Source organism: Scyliorhinus torazame, chromosome 9, assembly GCF_047496885.1.
Source record: "Scyliorhinus torazame isolate Kashiwa2021f chromosome 9, sScyTor2.1, whole genome shotgun sequence".
Taxonomy (NCBI): domain Eukaryota; kingdom Metazoa; phylum Chordata; class Chondrichthyes; order Carcharhiniformes; family Scyliorhinidae; genus Scyliorhinus; species Scyliorhinus torazame.
This window is the reverse complement of record NC_092715.1, coordinates 248,633,432-248,658,357: the sequence shown is the minus strand read 5'-3', so window position 1 is coordinate 248,658,357 and position 24,926 is coordinate 248,633,432. Positions and strand designations below refer to the sequence as shown.

The window sequence follows — 24,926 nt, the reverse complement described above, 5'->3', positions numbered from 1 at the left end:
TCTCAATGCACGGGGATTGACATTCTCGATACACGGGAATGGACATTCTCAATTCACGTTGATGGACATTCTCAATGCACGGAGATTGGCATTCTCAATGCACGGGATGGACATTCTCAATGCATGGAGATGAACATTCTAAATGCATGTGGATGGACGTTATCAATGCACGGGGAATGGACATTCTCAATCCACGGGGAATGGCCATTTTCAATGCACGGGGATGGACAATCAAAATGCATGGGGAATGGACATTCTCAATGCACGGAGATGGACATTCTTAATGCACCAGGATGAACATTCTCAATGCACGTGAATAGGCATTCTCAATGCACAGGGAATGGACATTCTCAATGCACGGGGAATGCACATTCTCAATGCACGGGGATGGACATTCTCAATGCACGGGGATTGACATTCTCAATGCACGGGATTGGACATTCACAATGCACGGAGAATGGACATTCTTAATGCACGGGGATGGACATTCTCAATGCAAGGGGAATGAACATTCTCAATTCACGGGGATGGACATTCTCAATGCACCTGGATGAACATTCTCAATGCACCTGAATGGGCATTCTCAATGCACGGGAAATGCACGTTCTCAATGCACGGGGATGGACATTCTCAATGCACGGGAATGGACATTCTCAATTCACAGTGATGGACATTCTCAATGCACGGGGAATGCACATTCTCAATTCACGGAGATGGACATTCTCAATGCACGGGGATTGACATTCTCAATGCAGGGGATTGGACATTCACAATGCACGAAGAATGGACATTCTCAATGCACGGGGATGGACATTCTCAATGCACGGGGATGGACATTCTCAATGCAGGGGAATGGACATTCTCAATGCACGGGAATGGACATTTTCACTGTACAGAGGATGGACATTCTCAATGCTCGGGGAATGGACATTCTCAGTGCACGGGCATGGACATTCTCAATGCACGGGAAATGGACATTCTCAATGCACGGGGATGACATTTTCAATGCACGGGCATGGACATTCTCAATGCACGGAGAATGGACATTCTCAATGCACGGGGATGGACATTTTCAATACACAGGGAATGGACATTCTCAATGCACTGGGATGGACATTCTCAAATCACGGAAAATGGAAATTCTCAATGCAGGGGCAATGGACATTTTCAATGCACGGGAATGGACATTCTCAATGCACGGGGAATGGACATTCTCAATGCACGGAGAATGGACATTCTCAATGCATGGTGATGGACATTCTCAATGCACGGGGATGGACATTCTCAATGCACGGAGAATGGACATTCTCAATGCACAGGGATGGACATTCTCAATTCACAGGGATTGGAAATTCTCAATGCACGGGAAGTGGACATTCTCAATGCATGGGGATTGGACATTCTCAATGCACGGGTATGCACATTCTCAATGCAAGGGGATTGAACATTCTCAATTCACGGGGATGGACATTCTCAATGCACCTGGATGAACATTCTCAATGCACCTGAATGGGCATCCTCAATGCACAGGGAATGGACATTCTCAATGCACGGGGAATGGACATTTTCAATGCACGGGGATGCACATTCTCAATGCACGGGAAATGGACATTTTCAATGCATGGGGAATGGACAGTCACAATGCAAGGGGATGGACATTCTCAATGCACGGGGATGGACGTTCTCAATGCACAGGGAATGGACATTCTCAATGCACAGGGAATGGACATTCTCAATGCACGGGGAAGGACATTTTCAATGCACAGGGAATGGACATTCTCAATTCACGTTGATGGACATTCTCAATGCACGGGGATTGACATTCTCGATACACGGGAATGGACATTCTCAATTCACGTTGATGGACATTCTCAATGCACGGAGATTGGCATTCTCAATGCACGGGATGGACATTCTCAATGCATGGAGATGAACATTCTAAATGCATGTGGATGGACGTTATCAATGCACGGGGAATGGACATTCTCAATCCACGGGGAATGGCCATTTTCAATGCACGGGGATGGACAATCAAAATGCATGGGGAATGGACATTCTCAATGCACGGAGATGGACATTCTTAATGCACCAGGATGAACATTCTCAATGCACGTGAATAGGCATTCTCAATGCACAGGGAATGGACATTCTCAATGCACGGGGAATGCACATTCTCAATGCACGGGGATGGACATTCTCAATGCACGGGGATTGACATTCTCAATGCACGGGATTGGACATTCACAATGCACGGAGAATGGACATTCTTAATGCACGGGGATGGACATTCTCAATGCAAGGGGAATGAACATTCTCAATTCACGGGGATGGACATTCTCAATGCACCTGGATGAACATTCTCAATGCACCTGAATGGGCATTCTCAATGCACGGGAAATGCACGTTCTCAATGCACGGGGAATGCACATTCTCAATGCACGAGAATGGACATTCTCAATGCACGGGGATTGACATTCTCAATGCAGGGGATTGGACATTCACAATGCACGAAGAATGGACATTCTCAATGCACGGGGATGGACATTCTCAATGCACGGGGAATGAACATTCTCAATTCACGGGGAATGAACATTCTCAATTCACGGGGATGGACATTCTCACTGTACAGAGAATGGACATTCTCAATGCAGGGGAATGGACATTGTCAATGCACGGGAATGGACATTTTCACTGTACAGAGGATGGACATTCTCAATGCTCGGGGAATGGACATTCTCAGTGCACGGGCATGGACATTCTCAATGCACGGGGAATGGACATTCACAATGCACGGGGATGACATTTTCAATGCACGGGCATGGACATTCTCAATGCACGGAGAATGGACATTCTCAATGCACGGGGATGGACATTTTCAATACACAGGGAATGGACATTCTCAATGCACTGGGATGGACATTCACAAATCACGGAAAATGGACATTCTCAATGCAGGGGCAATGGACATTTTCAATGCACGGGAATGGACATTCTCACTGTACAGGCAATGGACATTCTCAATGCACGGAGAATGGACATTCTCAATGCACGGGGATGGACATTCTCAATGCACGGAGAATGGACATTCTCAATGCACAGGGATGGACATTCTCAATGCACATGGAATGCACATTCTCAATGCACGGGGATGAGCATTTCACTGCACAGGGATGGACATTCTCAAATCACGGAGATGGACATTCTCAATTCAGAGGGATTGGAAATTCTCAATGCACGGGAAATGGACATTCTCAATGCACGGGGAATGGACATTCTCAATGCACGGGGAATGCACGTTCTCAATGCCAGGGGGTGCACATTCTCAATGCACGGGGAATGGACATTCTCAATGCACGGGGACTGGACATTCTCAATGCATGGGGGTGGATATTCTCAATGCATGGGGAATGGACAGTCTCATTGCACGGGGATGGGCATTCTTAATGCACTGGGATGGGCATTCTCAATGCACGGGATTGACATTCTCAATGCACGGGGAATGGACATTCTCAATCCACAGGGAATGGACATTCTCAATGCACGGGGAATGGACATTCTCAATGCACGGGGATGGACATTCTCAATGCATGGAGAATGGACATTCTCAATGCACGGGAAAGGACATTTTCAATGCTCGGGGATGGACATTCTCAATGCACGGAGAATGGACATTCTCAATGCACTGGGATGGACATTTTCAATACACAGGGAATAGACATTCTCAATGCACGGGGATGGACATTCTCAATGCACGGAAAATGGACATTCTCAATGCACGGGATTGGACATTCTCAATGCACGGGGTATGGACATTCTCAATGCACGGAGAATGGACATTCTCAATTCAGAGGGATTGGAAATTCTCAATGCACGGGAAATGGACATTCTCAATGCACGGGGAATGCACGTTCTCAATGCACGGGAATTGGACATTCTCAATGCATGGAGAATGGACATTCTCAATGCACGGGGATGGACATTTTCAATGCACAGGGATGGACATTCTCAATGCATGGAGAATGGACATTCTCAATGCACGGTGATGGCCATTCTCAATGCACGGGGAATGGACATTCTCAATGCACAGGGAATGGACATTCTCAATGCACGGGGACTGGACATTCTCAATGCATGGGATGGATATTCTCAATGCACGGGGAATGGACAGTCTCATTGCACGGGGATGGACATTCTCAATGCACTGGGATGGGCATTCTCAATGCACGGGGATGGACATTCTCAATGCACGGGATTGACATTCTCAATGCACGGGGAATGGACATTCTCAATCCACAGGGAATGGACATTCTCAATGCATGGGGAATGGACATTCTCAATGCACGGGGATGGACATTCTCAATGCATGGGGAATGGACATTCTCAATGCACGGGAAAGGACATTTTCAATGCTCGGGGATGGACATTCTCAATGCACGGAGAATGGACATTCTCAATGCACTGGGATGGACATTTTCAATACACAGGGAATGGACATTCTCAATGCACGGGGATGGACATTCTCAATGCACGGGGAATGGACATTCTCAATGCACGGAGAATGGACATTCTCAATGCACAGGGATGGACATTCTCAATGCACGGGGAATGGACATTCTCAATGCACAGGGAATGGACATTCTCAATGCACGGGAAATGGACATTCTCAATGCACGTGGATGGACATTCTCAATGCACGGTGATGGACATTCTCAATACAGAGGGAATGGACATTCTCAATGCATGGGGATGGACATTCTCAATGCACGGGGAATGGACATTCTCAATGCACAGTGAATGGACATTCTCAATGCACGGGGATGGACATTCTCAATGCACGGGGATGGATATTCTCAATGCACAGGGATGGACATTCTCAATGCACAGAGATGGACATTTTCAATACACAGGGAATGGACATTCTCAATGCACAGTGAATGGACATTCTCAATGCACGGGGATGGACATTCTCAATGCACGGAGAATGGACATTCTCAATGCACAGAGATGGATATTCTCAATGCACAGAGATGGACATTTTCAATACACAGGGAATGGACATTCTCAATGCACAGTGAATGGACATTCTCAATGCACGGAGAATGGACATTCTCAATGCACGGGGATGGACATTCTCGATACACAGGGAATGGACATTCTCAATGCACAGGGAATGGACATTCTCTTTTTTTAAATTATTTTTTGAAAATAATTTTTATTAAAGTTTTCACAAAATATCAACAACAAAATATAAAAGGAACCCAACAGAATTAAATACCAAACAAATCAAAACAACCCAGTGCCCCCTCCCCCTATACATAAATAATAAATTAACTCCCGCCGAAACACACAGCAAACATAGCAAATATCTACGCCCCCTCAGATCCCCCAGTATAGACAAACAAAAATAAAATGCCCAGAACCTATGGATGTGGTTTGCTGGGCTCCCTGAGCACCTAACACACCTGTCCTCATCCCCCAAAAAACGGATCATCCTTGTCCCGGTCATGTGTGCCCTGTGCAGCACCTTAAACTGTATGAGGCTGAGCCTCGCGCACAAAGAGCCAGAGTTCACCGTCCCTAGGGCATCTGTCCACGTCCCCTCCTCGATCTCCTCCCCCAACTCCTCCTCCCACTTACCTTTCAGCTCCTCCACCGAGGCCTCCACCTCCTCCTGCATCAACTGGTATGTTGCCGAGATCTTCCCCTTTCCAACCCACACCCCCCGAGAGCACCCTGTCCTGCACCATGCGTGGCGGCAGCCGCAGGAATTCCACCACTTGCCGCAAGGCAAACGCCCTTTCCTGTAGACACCTAAAGGTGTTTCCTGGGGGGATCCCGTACTCCTCCAGCTCACCCAGGCTCGTGAACTTCCCATCCACAAACAGGTCCCCCAACCTTCTTATCCCTGCCCTGTGCCATCCCGAAAACCCTCCATCTATTCTCCCCGGCACAAACCGGTGGTTCCCCCGTATCGGGTTCCACACCGAGGCCCCCACTTCCCCCCTGTGCCGCCTCCATTGCCCCCACATTTTGAGGGTAGCTGCCACCACCGGGCTCGTCATATACCTCATTTGGGGGGAGCGGCAGGGATGGACATTCTCAATGCACGTGGATGGACATTCTCAATGCACGGAGATAGAGATTTTCAATGCACTGGATGGGAATTCTCAATGCAGAGGGAATGGACATTCTCTATGCACAGGGAATGGACATTTTCAATGCACAGGAATGGACATTCTCAATGCACATGGATGGACATTCTCAATGCACAGGGATGGACATTCTCAATTCACGGGGATGGACATTCTCAATTCACGGGGATGGACACTCTCAATGCACGGAGATGGACATTCTCAATGCACGGAGATGGACATTCTCAATGCACTGGATGGGAATTCTCAATGCAGAGGGAATGGACATTCTCTATGCACGGGGAATGGACATTCACTATGCACGGGGAATTGACATTCTCAGTGCACAGTGATGGACATTCTCAATGCACGGGGTTGGACATCCTCAATGCACGGGGATGGACATTCTCAATGCACGGGGATGGACATACTCAATGCACAGAGATGGACATTCTCAATGCACGGGGATGGACATTCCCAATGCACGGGGATGGACATTCTCAATGCACGGGGATGGACATTCTCAATGCACGGGGAATGGGCATTCGCAATGCACGAGGATGGACGTTCCAAAACACGGGAATGGACTTTCTCGATACCACACAGTGCCAGAAATCCGGGGACCAATTCCGGCCTTGGGTAACTGCCTGCGCGGAATGGGCATTTTCTACCCATGTCTTTGTGGGTTTCTCCGACAGTCCAAGATGTGCAATTTAGGTGGATTGGTCATGCTAAATTGCCTCTTAGTGTCCATGGATGTGCAAGTCAAGTTAAGTTATCGGGTTATAGGGATATGGTGTGGTGGATGGGGGTATACATGGATAGGATGGGGGAGTGGGCCTAGGTAGAGTGCCATTTTGGAGGGGTGCTCCAGATTCAATGGGCCAAATGGCCTCTGTAAGGATTCTATGGATTTTGTGGATTCTAAGTGTCCAATTAATGGCCATTTTAGGGCTTCATCCCACCCCAGCCTGTACCTGACTCGAGGTGAGAGGGGCTTAGCCATACAGGAAGCCCACAGTTCTAGCTCTTCAGGCTAATGTTGGGCAAGGAGGATGGAAAACCTTCTTTGGGGCTCCGTGGGCACGTTAGAGTTCCTCTCCCCCGAACAAAATGTCCAACCTTGCACACTTCTGGGTCTCCTTGGTGTGGTAGGACTGACTGTTCCAGCAGTGGCCACTTTTCCCAGCTGGCACTGCTGCGATTGCAGAGCGACTGGCCATCGATTGGCCTGCGGCTCTCTCAGTCAGGATTTCCTTGCAAGAACGGAGCAGAAGTATCGCCTTAAAACAATCAACAATGCTCCCAGTGTTGAATGGTTGTCAGACAGCCGTCAGCATAGTAGGTGGGATCCCCAATGACCTCCTTTTATCCAAGGGAGGTGGTGTGGGGGAAACTGCAGCATCCTGCAAAATCCAGCCCTCTGTCTTTTCCAGGAAGGTCTTCTGCCTCCGACCTCAGATCAATACATCTTACAAGCCCAGTCATTCCTCTCCCTGCAAACACGTTCACAAATCCATCTGGACATCCAACACTCACATTCAAGAGGCAGCTGGATACAGCACTTGGGGAGAATGGGATCAAAGGCTATGGGAAGAAAGCAAGATTAGGCTATTGAGTTAGATGATCAGCCATGATCGTGATGCATGGCGGAGCAGTCTCGAAGGGCCAAAAGGCCTCCTCCTGCTCCTATATTCTATGTATCTATGTATTGATCCTCAGTCTAGTCCCTTCTTGGACCCATACCTCACAGTCACAGTCCACAAATGGTTTCCTTTCCTCCCCTCCATAGAATCTATCACAAACACTTTCTCTGCTTTCTCTCAACACAGTAGAGTGCACACGGCTAGGTGAAAGGTCAACCCTGGAAAAGCAGGGTGGAGGTGGAAGGTCAAATAAAGTGGGGTCGTTTTCCAGTTACTGACACCTTGACAACCACTGGCATCTTGTCCACTTGGAGGGAGGACTTGTTCCAGGAGGCTGCAGATGTCAGCAACAACCTACCATGAAAACTTTACCTTCCTGAGGTGTTGCTACTTGGATATGTCCAGAGAGTCGGTCCCCTGCCTGTGTTGAGGGGCTCACCATTTTCCAACTGGACCTTAGTGTCCATCCCCCCTGCCCTGTGTAGAAGCATGCAAGGAGGAGAAAGCGGCTGGTACTGCTGGAGCAGCGCAGTTGCTGCTCTTAACCATTACGAGAAGTGCAATGTTTTGTTGCATGAGCTGCTCCCATGGTATGGTGAAGACTTGGGCCAGGAAAGTGGAATTGAAGGTGTGTGAAGCTAGACAGGTAAAGTGCCTTCCAATAAGTTGATAATCACCTTGCAAACAGAGAAAGCACTCTCTGGGAGAAGAGGTGCATTGGACTGCAGTCTCACAATGGATATGGCTAAAGCTCTTTAGTGCTATTGACTAAAGCTTTCCCTGCATGTCAGTTTTGCTGAAGACGCTCTCAGTGCTGGGCACTCACCTTTTCCCCGCACCCCTGCACATTGTTTCTATTTTAATGCCCCCTTGAATGCTTCGATTCCACCACACTTCCAGGCAGTGCATTCAACACCTGAACCACTCGGTGTGTGAATTTATTTTTCTCACATCACATTTGCTTCTCTGTTAAATCACTTTTAATCTATGTCCTCTCGTTCTTAATCCTTTTATGAGCAGGGACAGTTTCTCCCCATCTACTTTGTCCAAGCCCCTCATGATTTTGAACATCTCATAAATTTTGCTCTTAGCCTTCTCCTCTCCAAGTAAAACAGTGCCAACGTCTCCAAATTATCCTCATAACTGAAGTTTCTCATCCCTGGAACCATTCTTATAAATCTCTTCTGCACTCTCTCCAATGTATTCACACCCTTCCTAAAGCATGATACCCACAATTTTCCAGCTGAGGTCTAACTAGTGTCTTGTATAATTCAGCATAACCTCCTTGCTCTTGTACTCTATGCCCCTATAAAGGCCAAGATACAATATGCTTTATGAACTGCTCTCTCACCTATGACCTCTGCACATTTACACCCTGGTCTCTCTGCTCCTGCACACTTTTTAAGTATTTTGCCCCTTATTTTATATTGTCTCTCCAAGTTCTTCCTACCAAAATGTATCACCTCACATTTCTCCACATTGAACTGCATCTGCCACCTGTCTGCCCACGCCACCAACTTTGTCAAAAACAGAATACTCAGACAGAACACTTTTTTTTCAAGCTTTTCTGTTGGAGAAATGTCCAAAATGGTCCAATCCCATTAACAGTACACATCTGCTGTTATGATAGTTGGGGTGGTCTTTGACAAAGTGTCATCCAGACTCGGAACGTTAGCTCCCTTCTCCCTCCACAGGTGCTGTCAGACCTGCTGAGACTGTCCAGTATTTTCTGCTTTTGTCTGCGACAATTAGCCTGTTCTTCACTTGCTGATTCCGACTGTATTTTCAGCATTCACACAAATGAATGTGTTCGTGAAAGTTTATTTGAAAGTTACATCACATTACAGATTCCCGGCCCGCGTGGCATTGCGAACACAATCACATCTTTTTTGCAGCTGAAGAGAGCGGCTAGACAATTTATAGAATTGATACTCCGCTACATGTGCCCCTCAATAGTTAGAGCAGGTTGAATGAGAAAACATTATTAAATCTTTCTACAATCCACTAAGTTGCCTGTACATTTCATTGAAAACAATAATGAAAATAAAAGAATACACTAAATTTATACAAATTTATAAAAATATAAAGTTATACAATGCAATCAAGTTATGATTTTAGCTACAAGTATTCACTATCGATGACTTTAAAAAGGGACATTTTGAAAACTGCTTTTGAAAAGTAATTCTATGGTGAGCGATGTACCAAACCCTGAATGGGATGCCATTTGTTACCACAAGTTTTTTAAGCTGTATAGTTACCTGATCCTGTGGATCGATCATCAAGGGCCACCTATGGCCTCGCTTCACAAGGATGCCATTCTCAGTGGAAACATTATCACGGGGCAGACCGTCAGTGTTCCACTGCCGAATCTCAAATGCGTCACCTAAGATGTTGATGAGACTGAAGTCTCCGCTGATAGGAATTCCCAGTTCTGTGCAACCTTCAATCCAGTCATCTATTAACTGTTTGTTTTTTTTTTAAAAATCAACAACGGTAATTGATAATTGTAAAGTGCACGCACAATTTGTTTTAGTTTTACAATGAAGGCAGATATATTCTACTTATTCAACAACAATAAAAGTGAAAAATAAAATGCAACAGGATTAAATTCATAAAGTGCTTCATTGACCTCTTTAGTGTAACAAAAGTCAGTTTAGAATATGGAGTCTGTGAATTACACAGTGAGCAAACCGTAAAATCTGAATATAAGATGAAAACATGTAAGTTGTCCAGTATGTATCTACATGTTAAATAGAATTACAAGAGACAGGTGATGTGGCTCATTCATGCTGCATCCTGGACTTCTCCTAATTAACTGAATACAACTATTACAGCTGGAGGAGAGAGAGAGACAGACTGAAATCCTCTGGGCAGAATCGTCTTCAATATTGGCAAAGTCCGATCTTGGGCACAAAAAGCGGCCTCTGGGCAGCACAGTAGCACAAGTGGCTAGCACTGTGGCTTCACAGCGTCAGGGACCCAGGTTCGATTTCCCGCTGGGTCACTGTCTGTGCGAAGTGCAAACTCCCCACAGACAGTCACCCAAGGCCGGAATTGAACCCGGGCCCCTGGAGCTTTGAGGCAGTAGTGCTAACCAATGTGCCACTGTGACACAGGAAAGGTGCAGCGAATGAAATAAGTTTCACTTTTTTTAAATATTAAAGCTCAAACAGAATAGTTAAGTCGATCTGTTTGTAGTCGAGTCTGGGGCGTTTTTCAACTCAGGAGCTGCAGTTCAGATGAGTTTTGAAACTCGGGGTCCATTGGAAACACCTTTAAAGAAGGCTTTGAAACTTCAACCTTTATGGCTTGATAGAAGGCTAGGTGTTACAGCTTGATTCTGCTGCTACTCCTGCATTCCAAGTCTGCTGCGAAAAGCAAGCAGGGCTTATAATACAAGGCTTTTAAAAATCAAAGAATTTCAGTCATGCAACAACTTGCCATTTGTACATAAGAAAATAAGAACCAGGAGAAGGCGTCGGCCATCTGGTCCCTCGAGCCTGCTCCGCCATTCAATAAAATCATGGTTGATCTTTTTGTGGACTCAGCTCCACTTATCCGCCCACTCACCATAACCCTTAATTACTTTACTGTTCAAAAATCTATCCAGCTTTGCCTTAAAAACATCCAATGAGGTAGCCTCAACTACTTCACTGGGCAGGGAGTTCCACAGATTTACAACTCTTTGGGTGAAGAAGTTCCTCCTCAACTCAGTCCTAAATCTACTCCCCCCTATTTTGAGGCTATGCCCTCTAGTTCTAGTTTAACCTGCCAGTGGAAACAAATCTTCTGCTTCTATCTTAATTATTTCCTTTATAATTTTATATATTTCTATGAGATCCCCCCTCATTCTTCTAAATTCCAATGAACATAGTCCCAGTCTACTCAGTCGTTCATCATAAGCCAATCCTCTCAACTCTAGAATCAACCTTGTGAATCTCCTCTGCATCCCTCCAGTGCCAGTACATCCTCTCTCAAGTAAGGAGACCAAAACTGTACATCGTACTCCAGGTGTGGCCTCACCAGCATCCTATACAGCTGCACCATAACCTCCCTGTTTTTAAACTCCACCCCTCGAGCAATGAAGGACAATATTCGATTTGCCTTCTTAATTATCTGTTGCACCTGCAAACCAACTTTTTGTGATTCATGCACAAGGACACGCAGGTCCCTCTGCACAGCAGAATGCTGCAATTTTTTACCATTTAAATAACAGTCCATTTCACTGTTATGCCTACCAAAATGGATGACCTCACATTTACCAACATTATACTCCATCTGCCAGACCCTTGCCCACTCACTTAAACTATCTATATGCCTCTGCAAACTTTCAGTGTCCTCTGCACATTTTACGCTACGACTCATCTTAGTGTCATCTGCGAACTTTGACACATTACACTTGGTCTCCAAATCTAAATCAGCTATGTAAATTGTAAACAATTGCGGTCCCAAAACTGATTCCTGAGGCACACCAGTAGCCATGGATCACCAACCAGAAAAACACCCACTTATCCCCACTCTTTGCTTTATGGTAGTTAGTGTCAACCTGATGAAGCTACAACACAGGACTACTTGTGTGTCAAATAAGCAGCAAGTAATAGACAGAGTTAAGCGATTCCACATCGAGCACATCAGATCTAAGCTCTGCAGTCCTACCACATCCAGCCGTGAATGGTGGTGGACAATTAAAAAAACTCACTGGAAGAGAAGGCTCTACAAATATCCCCATCCTCAATGATGGAGGAGTCCAGCACTTTTGTGCAAAAGACAAGGCTGAGGCATTCGGAGCAAACTTCAGCCAGAAGTGCCGAGTGGATGATCTCCTCCAGAGGTCCCCAGCATCACAGATGCCAGTCTTGAGCCAATACGATTCACTCCACATGATATTAAAAAATGGCTGAAGACACTGGATACTGCACAGGATATGGGCCCTGACAATATCCCAGCAATAGTACTGAAGACTTGTGCTCCAGAACTTGCTACACCCCTAGCCAAGCTGTTGCAGTACAGCTACAACACTGGCATAAACCCAGCAATGCAGAAGGTTGCCCTGGTGTGTCCTGTGCACAAGAAACAGAACAAATCCAATTGGCTAAACTGATAGCCAATTATCACCCTATCAGTCTACTCTCCATTATCAGCAAAGTGATGGAAGGAGTCATCAGCAGTGTTATCAAGCGGCACTTATCCAGCAATAACCTGCTCACGGATGCTCAGTTTGGGTTCCGCCAGGGTCACCCAGCTCCTGACCTCATTACAGCCTTGGTTCAAACATGGACAAAAGAGCTGAATGCCAGAGGTGAGGTGAGAGTGACTGCCCTTGACATCAAGGCAGAATTTGACCGAGTATGGTATCAAGGAGCCCTAGCTAAACTAGAGTCAATGGGCATTGGGGGGAAACTCTTCGCTGGTTGGAATCATACCTGGCACAAAAGAAGATGGTTTTGGTGATTGGAGGTCAATCATCTCAGCTCCAGGCCATCACTGCAGGAGTTCCTCAGGGTAGTGTCCTAGGCGCAACCATCTTCAGCTGCTTCATTACTGACCTCCCTTCCATCATAAGGTCGGAAGTGAAGATGTTTGCGGATGACTGCACAATGTTCAGCATCATTCGCAACTCCTCAGATAATGAAGTAGTCCATTTTATTTCAAATGAGTTTTGATGGATTTTGACACACATAAATTGTGTCCCATTTTAAATGAAGACGTACACTGCAATTTGAGAGACGATGACCGTGGTATTATAATTGAATTGACTTACCAATTAATTTTAGATACAACAGAAAATTTACATCTACGCAGATTGCATGTGATGACTGATCAAATCCCCAATGGCTTCCTTCCTCTTAATTTAACAACCAGCCGAAGACTGGGCAATTTATAGAACGCATTAAAAATAATTGCAAAAGCTAGTGTAGAAGTACTTTTAAATGTGACATCTTAAAAATATACAATTTGTTGGAATTCAGATATTGTCCAGTTAAGTGCTTTAATTTTAATTAGTCAATTTTTAAAAAATTTGTTCGTGGGATTTGGGCGTTGCAGGCTGTGCCAGCATTTATTGCCTGAGTCTAATTGCCCATGAGGAGGTAGTTAAGAGTCAACCACATTGCTATGGGTCTGGAGTCACATGTAGGCCAGTTCAGGTAAGGATGGCAGATTTCCTTCCCTAAAGGACATTAGTGAACCAGATGGGTTTTTACGACAATCGACAATGGTTTCGTGGTCATCGTTAGACTTTTAATTCCATATTTCTTTTTAATTGAATTCAAATTTCATCATCTGCAGTGGTGGGATTTGAACCTGGATCTCCAGAGCATTACTCTGGGCCTCTGGTTTACTAGTTCAGCGATAATACCACGACGCCACCGCCTCCCCAGACGGGAAACAGTGATAGCAACCGTCAGTGCTTCAATGGGTCAAACTATCCATTTATTTGCTCCCTGTTGCATCAAGATACTGGAATTCCTTTAATTGAAGTTAGTGATGTTCTGAATAAGCCTAATTGAGTAACCCCCTGGTGGAGGTACAGTCCGGATGTTCAGTCTTAGAGAACAGGTCCGTCAGATCCACTGGAGTAACCCACCATCCGGGATTGACTCTCCATTGTACATTTTCAATTCCAACATTTGCTTGTGATGTCAGTGACTGGTTCCCTGCCCTGAGTCACAGTTTGATTGGCAGCCAGGCCATCATTGGGCAGGGAGCCGATCACTAATGGCCACAGCAGCAGGTAAGTCTGTGTTCCTGCCAGGAACAGGGGGAAGACCGGGGCAGAAAGGGTCAACTTGAGTTTGGGGGGGGGGGGGGGGGTGCAGTTTGCAATCCAAGTGGGGAGGAGTTTATGGTGAGGGCAAGGGTCAACTTCAGTGGGGGGCCCGATCAGAGGGGGCAGACAATGGAGGGGCCTGACAATCCGAGTGGGTGAAGTTTCCAGATTTCCATTGGGGATTGGAGACTCGGATTTGGGGATATCGGGATCTGGTGGTGGTGGGAGGGAATATCAGGATCTGGTGGTGGTGGGGGGGGAAGTCAGATGCCCCTGGGGGAAGCTTGCTGGTGTGGAACGGACGGCACCTCGGGCAGGCACCTGGATACTAGGGGTAGGTGTGAAGGCACTTTGCTCCTGAATCCACCCATCTTGAGGGGCTGTTGGATGGAAAAAAAATGACAATCGCTTATTGTCACAAGTAGGCTTCAAATGAAGTTACTGTGAAAAGCCCCTAGTCGCCACATTCCGGCGCCTGTTCGGGGAGGCTGGTACGGGAATTGAACCGTGCTGCTGGCCTCCCTTGGTCTGCTTTAAAAGCCAGCTCTTTAGCCCTGTGCTAAACCAGCCCCTGGTTTCCCGTCGCTTGGAAAACCTGACCATCAGCAGTTAAATTTCAAAAGTTGAATGACAATGAGGCTGGCGACCTGATGCCTGGCTTCAGTTAAAACTGGAAATAAGAAGCTCCGAGACAGAGATTTGTTTCGGAAGCAAGTTTCTGACACTTTAACCATCCCCCACCACACCCCATCCGACCGAAAGATTGGTTTCCCAGTTAAAATTCAGTTCTAGTTATCAAACCAACACTTCCTTTACTCAAGAGGGTTACTCAATTAGGCTTGTTCAGAGCATTACTAACATCAATTAAAGGAATTACAGAAATCCAGTTTCTTGATGCATCAGGGAGCAATTTAACTGCGAGGAAGAGGAGCCCAGTTGGGGGGTTGCAGCATTCCAGGCAGGCTTGGAGGACCTTCTTGCCTGCCAGCATGTAAAAGTAGCCATTGACCGCCCTGTTAGAGGGTTTCCTTGCTCTCCACGCTCTGACCTCCCACAGTGGAAGTCTGGCTGCGGGACCAATATTTAATTAAAAGTTTCAAAAAGGTTGGTGAGAGGATGTCTGCCGATTGAAGTATGTTCTCTATTACTTTTGCCATCACAGCTGTGCCTTTCAAATGAGTCTCTGACTCACCTGAGGAAGGAGCTGCGCTCCGAAAGCTAGTGATTTCAAACAAACCTTTCGGACTTTAACCTGGTGTTGTAAGATTTCTTACTGTGCCCACCCCAGTCCAACGCCGGCATCTCCACATCATGCCTTTCAAGCAGGAAGGCCTTTGATTGGTCCTCCAGATTCAAGAGCCCACCCACCTCCATTAATTGGACAGAGAAAATGTCTCTGAGCCAATTATGTGAAAATACCAATGAGCACTCCCCGCATCCCCACCATCTCCGTGGATGCGTTCTGAACCTGAAAACTGTCACGTTTCCAGTTTTCCACCAGCAGGCTGCTCAGGATTATCATTCAATCAGATATATCCTGAATTTATTTATAGTTACATGTGAAACAAGTAGTGTGGTGCATCGAACAATCTGCAAGAAACCACAATTTACCTCCTCACCCCCACTCCCCCAAGAGGTGACCCGATCAATAGTTCACTTTTTGATGTCACTGTTGGAATATCTCTATAGCTATACTGCATTACTGAAATATTATAACGTCCATGAGGTTGCTCTCTGAAGTTATTAAACCAATACTTCCTTTATTGCAAATAAAATTAATAATTCTATATTTATATATAATTAACAGTATCCCTACAAACCACAAATCAATCACAGCAAAATCCGCATCAAGTTATTACTTTCAGAAATAAACCAAAGGCAGATAATTGCTGAAATCAGAAATGTAATATTGAACTCCGACAATGTTCATCATAATAATGCTAATTTAAACAGCTGCCAACTTCATCTCATGCGATATCTGCAGTTTAGAACTGATCGGCCTATTTGCTGTAAACATATTATGCAATCTCTGCAAGTGAAAATAAGTTAGCACCATTGCCCACTGTCATAACCTGGGGTTAAGCAGGTCATGGGACACTTATGAAACTGGGGGGAGATTGATATTCCCAACTATGGGGAATACACATTCCCCCACTGAGGGGCACGGCGCCCCCTTTTACATCCAGTATAAAACTGGAGGGCCATGAACTGTGAGGGTCTCCTGTAGTAGAGTAACAGCTCGGAACTCTTGTTCTAATGCGTTAAACCTTTTTCCTTTGCTTCAACTTGTTTGGCCTGGTGTGGACTCCTTTGCTGACCTTGTAATGCCCACCATCATAAAACATAGAGAACTAATCCATTGCTATGTCCATAGGTGGCAATGTTGCACCTTGGCCAGCAACTAACCAGGATGTGGGAAGTCTTGCCACCCCTCGGATAGTCTGGTTGACAATAACAGACTTGTCCTCCAGCGGAACGCCAAAAACATGTTAAAAAATTTCATGGCCATTTAACACATTTGAAAAGAAAATTTACAATTTAGCTCCCATCATGATGGGTAGATTCAGGATTTTCAGCACTTTCAGTGATTAAATTACATTGACAGGACCATGACATACCGACTGTCGGTACTTAGAAGTAAAGGCGCCATAATATGCAACACAAGCTGCTGCGATGAAAACATTTCCAATTATATTTGATATTTCCTGCTCAAACAGAACTATGCTTTCTTGCCAGCGAATTTGTTCATCTCCAAGAGCGGCCGTAAGTTTCCCGGCACGCACTAATCGAGCTTGTGTTAGTTCCATTGTTTGTGCTAAAGAGAGAAAGAGAAGACAATACAGTTATGCAGAGTTGCAGTTGAAGTTATTGAAAATATTTAAGAAACAATTGGTTTAGCTGAGCAAATTGCACATCTCCTGAATGCAGTTTTGGTTAAAAAAAATGGAAAAGAGTTCACAATTATTTTATACAGTATAATTAAAGGTGCATTTGCATGCAGTGCCACAATGTGAAAATGAAAACTAACAATTTTTCAGTGAAGAAGCATTAGATCTTTTCCCGCTTCCATCTTGGAAGAACCGCAAAGGCTGAAGGGAAATTCAGCCAACACAGGCAAAGACTAGCAAGTGCAGAAATCATGTATATTGAAACCTGCAAAACAACCAGACAGCACTGAAACCAGCAGCCATCTGCATAGTAATGCAGCAGCCATCTGCATAATAATGAGCGATGCCAAGGCACAATGGCAACAGTTAAAGTGAATAAAGCCAAGCCAGAGTCCTCGGCGCCAGCAGTAGCCAAGACAAAGGAAGGCCAACGGACATTTAGGAACCGCCCAGCGATCAGGTTATTGGATAAATCGATCCAAGTGATCGGAACGCAGTCCAATCACTTGGAACCAGGTATGGGGTCCGCCCCAAAGGGCGGGAAGCCCGTGGGGACTATAAAGTAAAGCCCCCAAGTTCAAATCGTCTTTCTTTGGCAGGGTCACTCAGCAGCTCGAACCAACACTTGACAGTGACCTGCCTCGCTGCCGCCAACCAAGTAAGTCTCAAGTCAACGCTCGCTACGAGATAGGCGCTCCTAGCTACCAGTCCATACCAGCTTTGAATCCTGCAGACTCAGGACCTGAACGAAAGGCCATTTGTTCCCTTGACCTGGTAGACCAGTCCGAAACTAAGTATAGGCCTTTTAGTGATAGGAATAGTCTAGAATGTAGAGTTTATGCATGAGTAGTGATTTACTGTGTATAATAAATGTGTTTTGATTTGAATCTTACTAATTGGTGTGTTGAGTTATTGATCATTACTTGAACTTGAACCTCGTGGCGGTATCATAAAGATACCTGGCGACTCGAGAGCAAAGGTTATACAAACAGAGCAAATTACGAATTAAGAGCCAACCAAAAGTTAGCAACATATTCCTGGCGACTCTGGTGGGACCCGACTTAGAGGGGCTCTTGCGGATTTTGCCATTCTCCAAACACATTGGTTTACCTGATCAAATGAAAGGTCAAATCAAATCATAAAGTCAATTCCCAAAATGTGTTCTGCTGTGTGGGGTAGATCGACTAAAACTATGGGGTGCTTTGTCGTTATATTGCCAATCTGAATGGGTACAGGGGTTGTGATGTGTCCCTGCTGTGAGTGGCCTATGAAACCGCTGAGGGTGATGGTGGCTGTTGTGGGCCACGTGTCTTTCTGGAATATGGTGGAGGAATTGATTGTGGTGCGGGACCCTCCTGTCTCCCAGAGAAATTCGATGGGCTGTCCCCGTATCTTTGCTGCAACTACTGGTCGGCCGGACCTATCCCAAAGGGTGTCGCAGACCTAACTGGGGGAGCCCGAACACCGTCAGTCCATTCCGTTCAGGTCCGGCTGGTCTGAACGGGTGCTCACACTATGTATGGGCTCTGTCCTATTCTTATTCAGAGTGCCCGCCTGCGGGGCTCTCTGTGGCTTTCGTGGGGCATTGCATTATCGTTCAAAGTGTCCTAACTGTCCACAGTTGTAACACTCCTGTGGCTTTTATGGGGGGCTGTTCCTGCCTTCGTTCACCCATGCGGGGTTCTGTGCGTTTTCACCGCTTGGATGTCTGCTTCTGCCTGCTGTTCCTCGGGTTTCCTAACTGCGGGTTTGTTTTGTACAGACTGCTCCCAGGCGCGGGACAATCTCTTTAAAACCCATTTCTCATTGTGGGCTTCCACTGAGGGGTCATAATTCGTACAGGCTTTTTGTCCTGTTTCTGTGGCATGGGAGATAAGGGTGCGGGTCCATTTGCCCATACCGTCTTGGGACAAATGGGCACGGTCTAAATTGCTGAAAACGGCTGTGAAATGGATCCACAGGCATCCAGCAAACGCTGTGGGGTGTTCTGTCTTTTTGTGCTGCACTTATTCAGGCCTTCTACGGGGTCACCTCTGTTGTAGCCAATCGCGTCTAGGATTGCTGTGTGCATTTCTGCAAGGGTGCCTCCTCCTACATTCTGTGGGTCGGGAAGGGCTGCTACGACCGAAGGGTCTAAGCTCAAAACTGTGAGCTTCACTTGCTCACGCCCGTCCAGGCCGTACATGGTCGCCTGCTGCTTCACTCTGGCAAAGAAGTGGTGGGGGTCTGAGGTGGGGAGGAACGGTGTGATTTTTTCGCACGCATCCCGTAATTGGGTCACGGTTAAGGGGGTGGTGTAAAGGAATTCCGTGTCTCCTTCCGATGTGACTGTGCGGTGGATGGTTACTGGGTCATTGGTGCCTGAGCTATCTGCTCTGTGGGGGGTTGGGGCGTTTTTCTCTTCTGGGACCTTCCTTGCGCACATGTTCCCTGAACATATCTATGCGCGGTCTCATTTAATTCTTCCCAATCCGGGCTGTCTTCTGCATCTAACTGGGATCCAAAGGTGCTCTGCAATCCATTCTGAACTGAAAGCAAAGACTGCAGTTCTGCAATCTGCTTCCGGCACTTTGCGTGCTCTAATGAGCTTTGTCTGTGCTCCGTGGTGGTAGCATGGAGTGCTCGTAATGCTGCTTTCAGGTCGCTACACTGCCTTTGCAATGCCTCTACCTGTTTCTCAGTTTCCTCTCTTACCAGGACTGCACTTTGCGTGTCCTGATAGGCCTTTTCGTACTGTGTCTGGAAGCTGCTTTGGTGCGCCAGACAAGATTGGTGTGCCCACCTGGCATCATCCACCTCTCCGTCCTTTGCTGCTAATTTGCTTCTTAATTCTAGATTTTCTTTCTCAACCTCACTTACATCGACCTTGCTCATTCGATGTACTCCTTCTATCTCTTTACGGAGTGTCCGAACGACCTCCTCTGTGCCTCGCAATTGTGCCAGACAGGACACGATTGCCATCGGCTTGCGAGCTTTTCCCAAGCTTTTCTTATGAATCTCTGACAGGTTTTCCCACCAAGTATGTCCTATACTCCTGGGTCCTGCTTTCTCATTGTCACAGAATTCGCTCCAAAGGGGCCATCCTTTCCCTTTGAGGTACTTTCCGATTTCCTCTTCCCAAACGGGACACTGTCCTACTCTACTGCTGGTCGCTGCGACCACAAATTCTTCGGGGTTCATGAGGCATTGCGTTGCCTGCATTGCCATCTTTCCTCTCTGAATACTTCTCTTAAAATTTGGAACGAGGGGTATTAAGGCGGTGCTGTAATTACGGGTACGGCTTTCGCTATTTTCCGGAATACAAACTCCCGACAGTTTTCACAACAAAAATCTATCAGTATTACCTTATAGCCCTGTTAGTTACGCATGCATTAACACACTTCCGAATTATGAGGATTGATCAGAACTGCTTGAACACTTGTGGTTTTTCTGGTCCCAATTGGATTTCTAATTCAAAATGTTTGGGTTCTCCCGGAGCGGTTAAGCCGGGTCCGGTCAGGATGTCGCCAGTAATATGTTGCTAACTTTTGGTTGGCTCTTAATTCGTAATTTGCTCTGTTTGTTTAACCTTTGATCTCGAGTCGCCAGGTATCTTTATGATACCGCCACGAGGTTCAAGTTCAAGTCATGATCAATAACTCAACACACCAATTAGTAAGATTCAAATCAAATCAAATCAAAAATCACTACTCATGCATAAACTCTACTTTCTAGACTATTCCTATCACTGAAAGGCCTATACTTAGTTTCGGACTGGCCCACCAGGTCAGGGGAACAAATGGCCTTTCGTTCAGGTCCTGAGTCTGCAGGATTCAAAGCTGGTATGGAATGGTAGCTAGGAGCGCCTATCTCGTAGCGAGCGTTGACTTGAGACTTACTTGGTTGGCGGCAGCGAGGCAGGTCACTGTCAAGGGTTGGTTCGAGCTGCTGAGTGATCCTGTCAAAGAAAGACGATTTGAACTTGGGGGCTTTACTTTATAGTCCCCACGGGCTTCCCGCCCTTCGGGGCGGACCCCATACGTGGTTCCAAGTGATTGGACTGCGTTCCGATCACTTGGATCGATTTCTCCAATACTGGAGTTGTTCCCTGATCGCTGGGCGGTCCCTAAATGTCCATTGGCCTTCCTTTGTCTTGGCTCCTGCTGGCGCCGAGGAGTCTGGTTTGGCTTTATTCACCTTAACTGTTGCCATTGTGCCTTGGAATCTCTCATTACTATGCGGATGGCTGCTGCTTTATTATGCAGATGGCTGCTGGTTTCAGTGCTGTCTGGTTGTTTTGCAGGTTTCAATATACATGATTTCTGCACTTGCTAGTCTTTGCCTGTGTTGGCTGAATTTCCCTTCAGCCTTTGCGGTTCTCCATTTTAAGTCGGGAAGTGGCCATCCCAGGTGGCTACAAAACTAAAGGTATTTATTAAGAAGAATTGATATGGCTGCAGCTAGATTCTTGGGGCCTGGATTCTCCATTCTCCCCAACCCCCCGGTCGTGCTCCATTGCAGGGTTTCAAAGCAACGGGAAGTTCTAAAATTGCATGGACGGGATTCCCTCCAGGTTCCCACCCACACTAACTTGGATACGGTTTTCCGGTGGGCAGAGCCTTGGACAGGAAGCCAACCTTGCCTATTCAGGCCTTTGCAGCATTGTGCTTGGATTGGCTTGAGACCTGTCTACCAATCTGTTTGGCCATCTGCAATTGGAAGAAAATCTCGCTTGTTGCCAATCAATACATATTTGAGCGTGAAATGGCAGCGGTCCTATCAGCATCGGAGGGCATGTGCTCCCCTCTGACTCTCCGGATGGGGGGTTGGGGGGGCATCAAGCCCCTGCCATTTGAAAAATTCAGGCCTGGATCTCATTGTGCACAAATTGGTTGTCATGTTTCCATTTGTAAGAGCACACTTCAGTAGTACTTAATGAATTGTGAAGAGCTTTGGGACATCCAGAAGATGTTTTAATACAATCTATAAATATAAATTGTGGGCTGGATTTTCTCAGTTCAGGGCCAGGCCGGAGAATCCCACGAACGGCACGAGTCGCTCCACGCCGCCCCGACGCCGGCACGCGATTCTCCGCAGGGCGGAGAAGCACCATTGGCGCAGTGTGGTTGGCGTGTCGGGGGCCCTCTATGCGGCCGGCCCACCGATTCTCGGCCCGGGATGAGCTGAGCGGCCGTCGTGAAAACGGCGAGTCCTGCCGGCGCCGTCCACCTGCTCTCAGCCAGCGGGAAGTCTGTGTGGAAGGGTCGGGGGGGGGGGGTGGCCTGTGGGGGCGGCAGGGGGGTCCGACCCCTGGGGGGGCCCTCCGATGTGGCTTGGCCCTCGATCGGGACCCACCGAAAGGCAGGACGGCCTCTCTGGATGGGGGCTTATTGATCTCCTATCAAAAATGAAATTTGAACATTATGGTGCAATATTTCCAACAAGATCTCACCAAGTTCCTCTTTTTCTCCCACACTGCTATCATACATTTCTTGAAGCTCCTCAAGTCTTTGATCAAGTTGTCTCAGTTTATTCTGTTTCTCTTTAAGTGTTGCCAAGGTGGCATCGAGTTCAGCCTATTAATTAAAGGGATGCTTGCCTGGTTAATGGGTTTTGGGACAAACATAATGGACGGGATTCTCCACTCCCGCGCCGAAGTGCCCACTCCGTCGTGAACGCCGTCGAGGTTCACGACAGCGCGAAACGGCCCCCATCCCGACCGATTCAGGGCCCGATAATGGGCTAGGAGCAGGGCCGCGTCATTTACACGCGGCAGGCCTTGTCGCCACGTAAAGGCGGCGCCGCATACATGACGCGGCCGGCGCCGCATAACTGGCGTCAACCGCGCATGCGTGGTTGCCGTCCTCTCCGAGTCCGCCCCACAAGAAGATGTCAGACGGATCTTGCGGGGCTGTGGAAGAAAGGAAGTCCTCCTTCAGAGAAGACGGCCCAACGATCGGTGGGCACCGATTGCGGGCCAGACCCCATTTGAGGCCACCCCCCGATGCGGGATCCCCCCTCCCTCACCCGCAGCCCGCCCCCCCAGCGTTCCCGCTCTGTTCCCGCCGGCAGCGACCAGGTGTGGACGACGCCGGGGGGAAACCACCGTATTGGCCTGGCCACTCAGCCCATCCGGGCCGGAGAATAGCAGGGGTGCCGGAGAATCGCCATTTTGGGTGTCTCGGGCGATTCTCCGGCCTGCGCCGCGCGGAACTCGACGGGGCCGATCTCGCCGCTTGGGAGAATCGCGGGAGGGCGTCGGGCCGGCATCGTGGGAAATTTTGGCGACCCAGGCGATTCTCCCCACCGGCGCGGCAGTGGAGAATCCCGCCCAGGGGACGCGATTCTCCACTCCCGCGCCGGTTGGGAGAAGATGCGCTTCAGATGCCTGGACCAATCAGGAGGGGCCCTGCAGTACCAACCCGACAGGGTCGGTCGCATGGTTGTGGTCTGCTGTGCGCTGCACAACATTGCCATGCAGAGGGGAGATGACCTGGTGGAGGAGTCGGAGGGAGGACCCGACGGCACCGGAGCCAACGCAAACGAGGGGGATGGGGAAGAGGAGGATGAGGATGATGGGGCGCATCAGGGTGGGGGGAGCGGCGCAGGACACAGACACTGCCCGGCTGCTCGTGACGTCCAGGAGGCTGCGCGACGGCACCGCCGGGGACAGCGGGCACGCGACGCGGTGGTGGCCGCACGGTTCACGCACTGTGGGGGTGGGATTCGCTGATCACTGCCACTTGCACTGTCACTCCTGTACACGAGCACCACACAGCACCCACCACCACCACACCCCCTCCCCACCCACACCCCCCAGCCCCCGCACCGCGTTCACGGCACCAATTCCACATCACCTTACCATTGCGGCACTACGGGATTGCACAACATTGATGATTGTGTAAGCGGGTGTGAACAGTGCCATGTTGAATGATGACAGCCCGCTCTGCTATGGGCTGTGTGCTCAGATTCGCCAGCCGAGGTCTGACTCATGGCTATAGCTGAACCATGCACTCCGGTGGTCACAGCCTTCGTGACGGATATTTCACCACATGCCCGTGGGGTGGCTGGCGTCGGTGTACCGAGGACAATGGTGTCCGATTATGGGAGGCAGGGGGGGAAAGGGTCAGCACATCCGGAACAGACCTTGAACGGCTCGTATACCACAATGCCAATTGGGCACCCTCACGAGCCCCCTGGCACCGGACATAGCACACAGTCTTACAAGTCAAATTCAACAGTGAGTTTATTCGTGTGGTTAACATAAGTGCCCTACCCACTACAACTAGACTGTGCTCTGCACCCGTGCCAACTTCTTACGTGCCTAACATCTTTGCCTTAGGAGCCCTACCACTACGTCTAGGTGTGTTCTCAGATGGTACAGCAGGAGTGGAGGCGGACTGCTGAGAATCACGCCCTTCGACATGGCTCCCGGTCGGCACACGTTTCCTGGGGCGGCCCGGCTTCGATGGGCCAGGCTGCTTGGTGGGCGTGCTGGATGGCGTGGTGCCAC

At 47.8% G+C, this 24,926-nt stretch overlaps 1 protein-coding gene across 1 annotated transcript in view; it reads right to left on the bottom strand.

Annotated features, from left to right (window-relative positions):
* Positions 1 to 24,926, bottom strand: part of dnah6 (dynein, axonemal, heavy chain 6) — a 522,203-nt gene that overhangs the window by 173,085 nt on the left and 324,192 nt on the right. The window contains exons 53-55 of the mRNA XM_072517256.1: positions 22,866 to 22,989; positions 17,165 to 17,361; positions 10,036 to 10,239 (exon numbers count right to left, since the gene is read on the bottom strand). Of these exons, the coding sequence (XP_072373357.1) occupies positions 10,036 to 10,239; positions 17,165 to 17,361; positions 22,866 to 22,989 (525 nt within the window). The remainder of the gene's footprint in view (positions 1 to 10,035; positions 10,240 to 17,164; positions 17,362 to 22,865; positions 22,990 to 24,926) is intronic.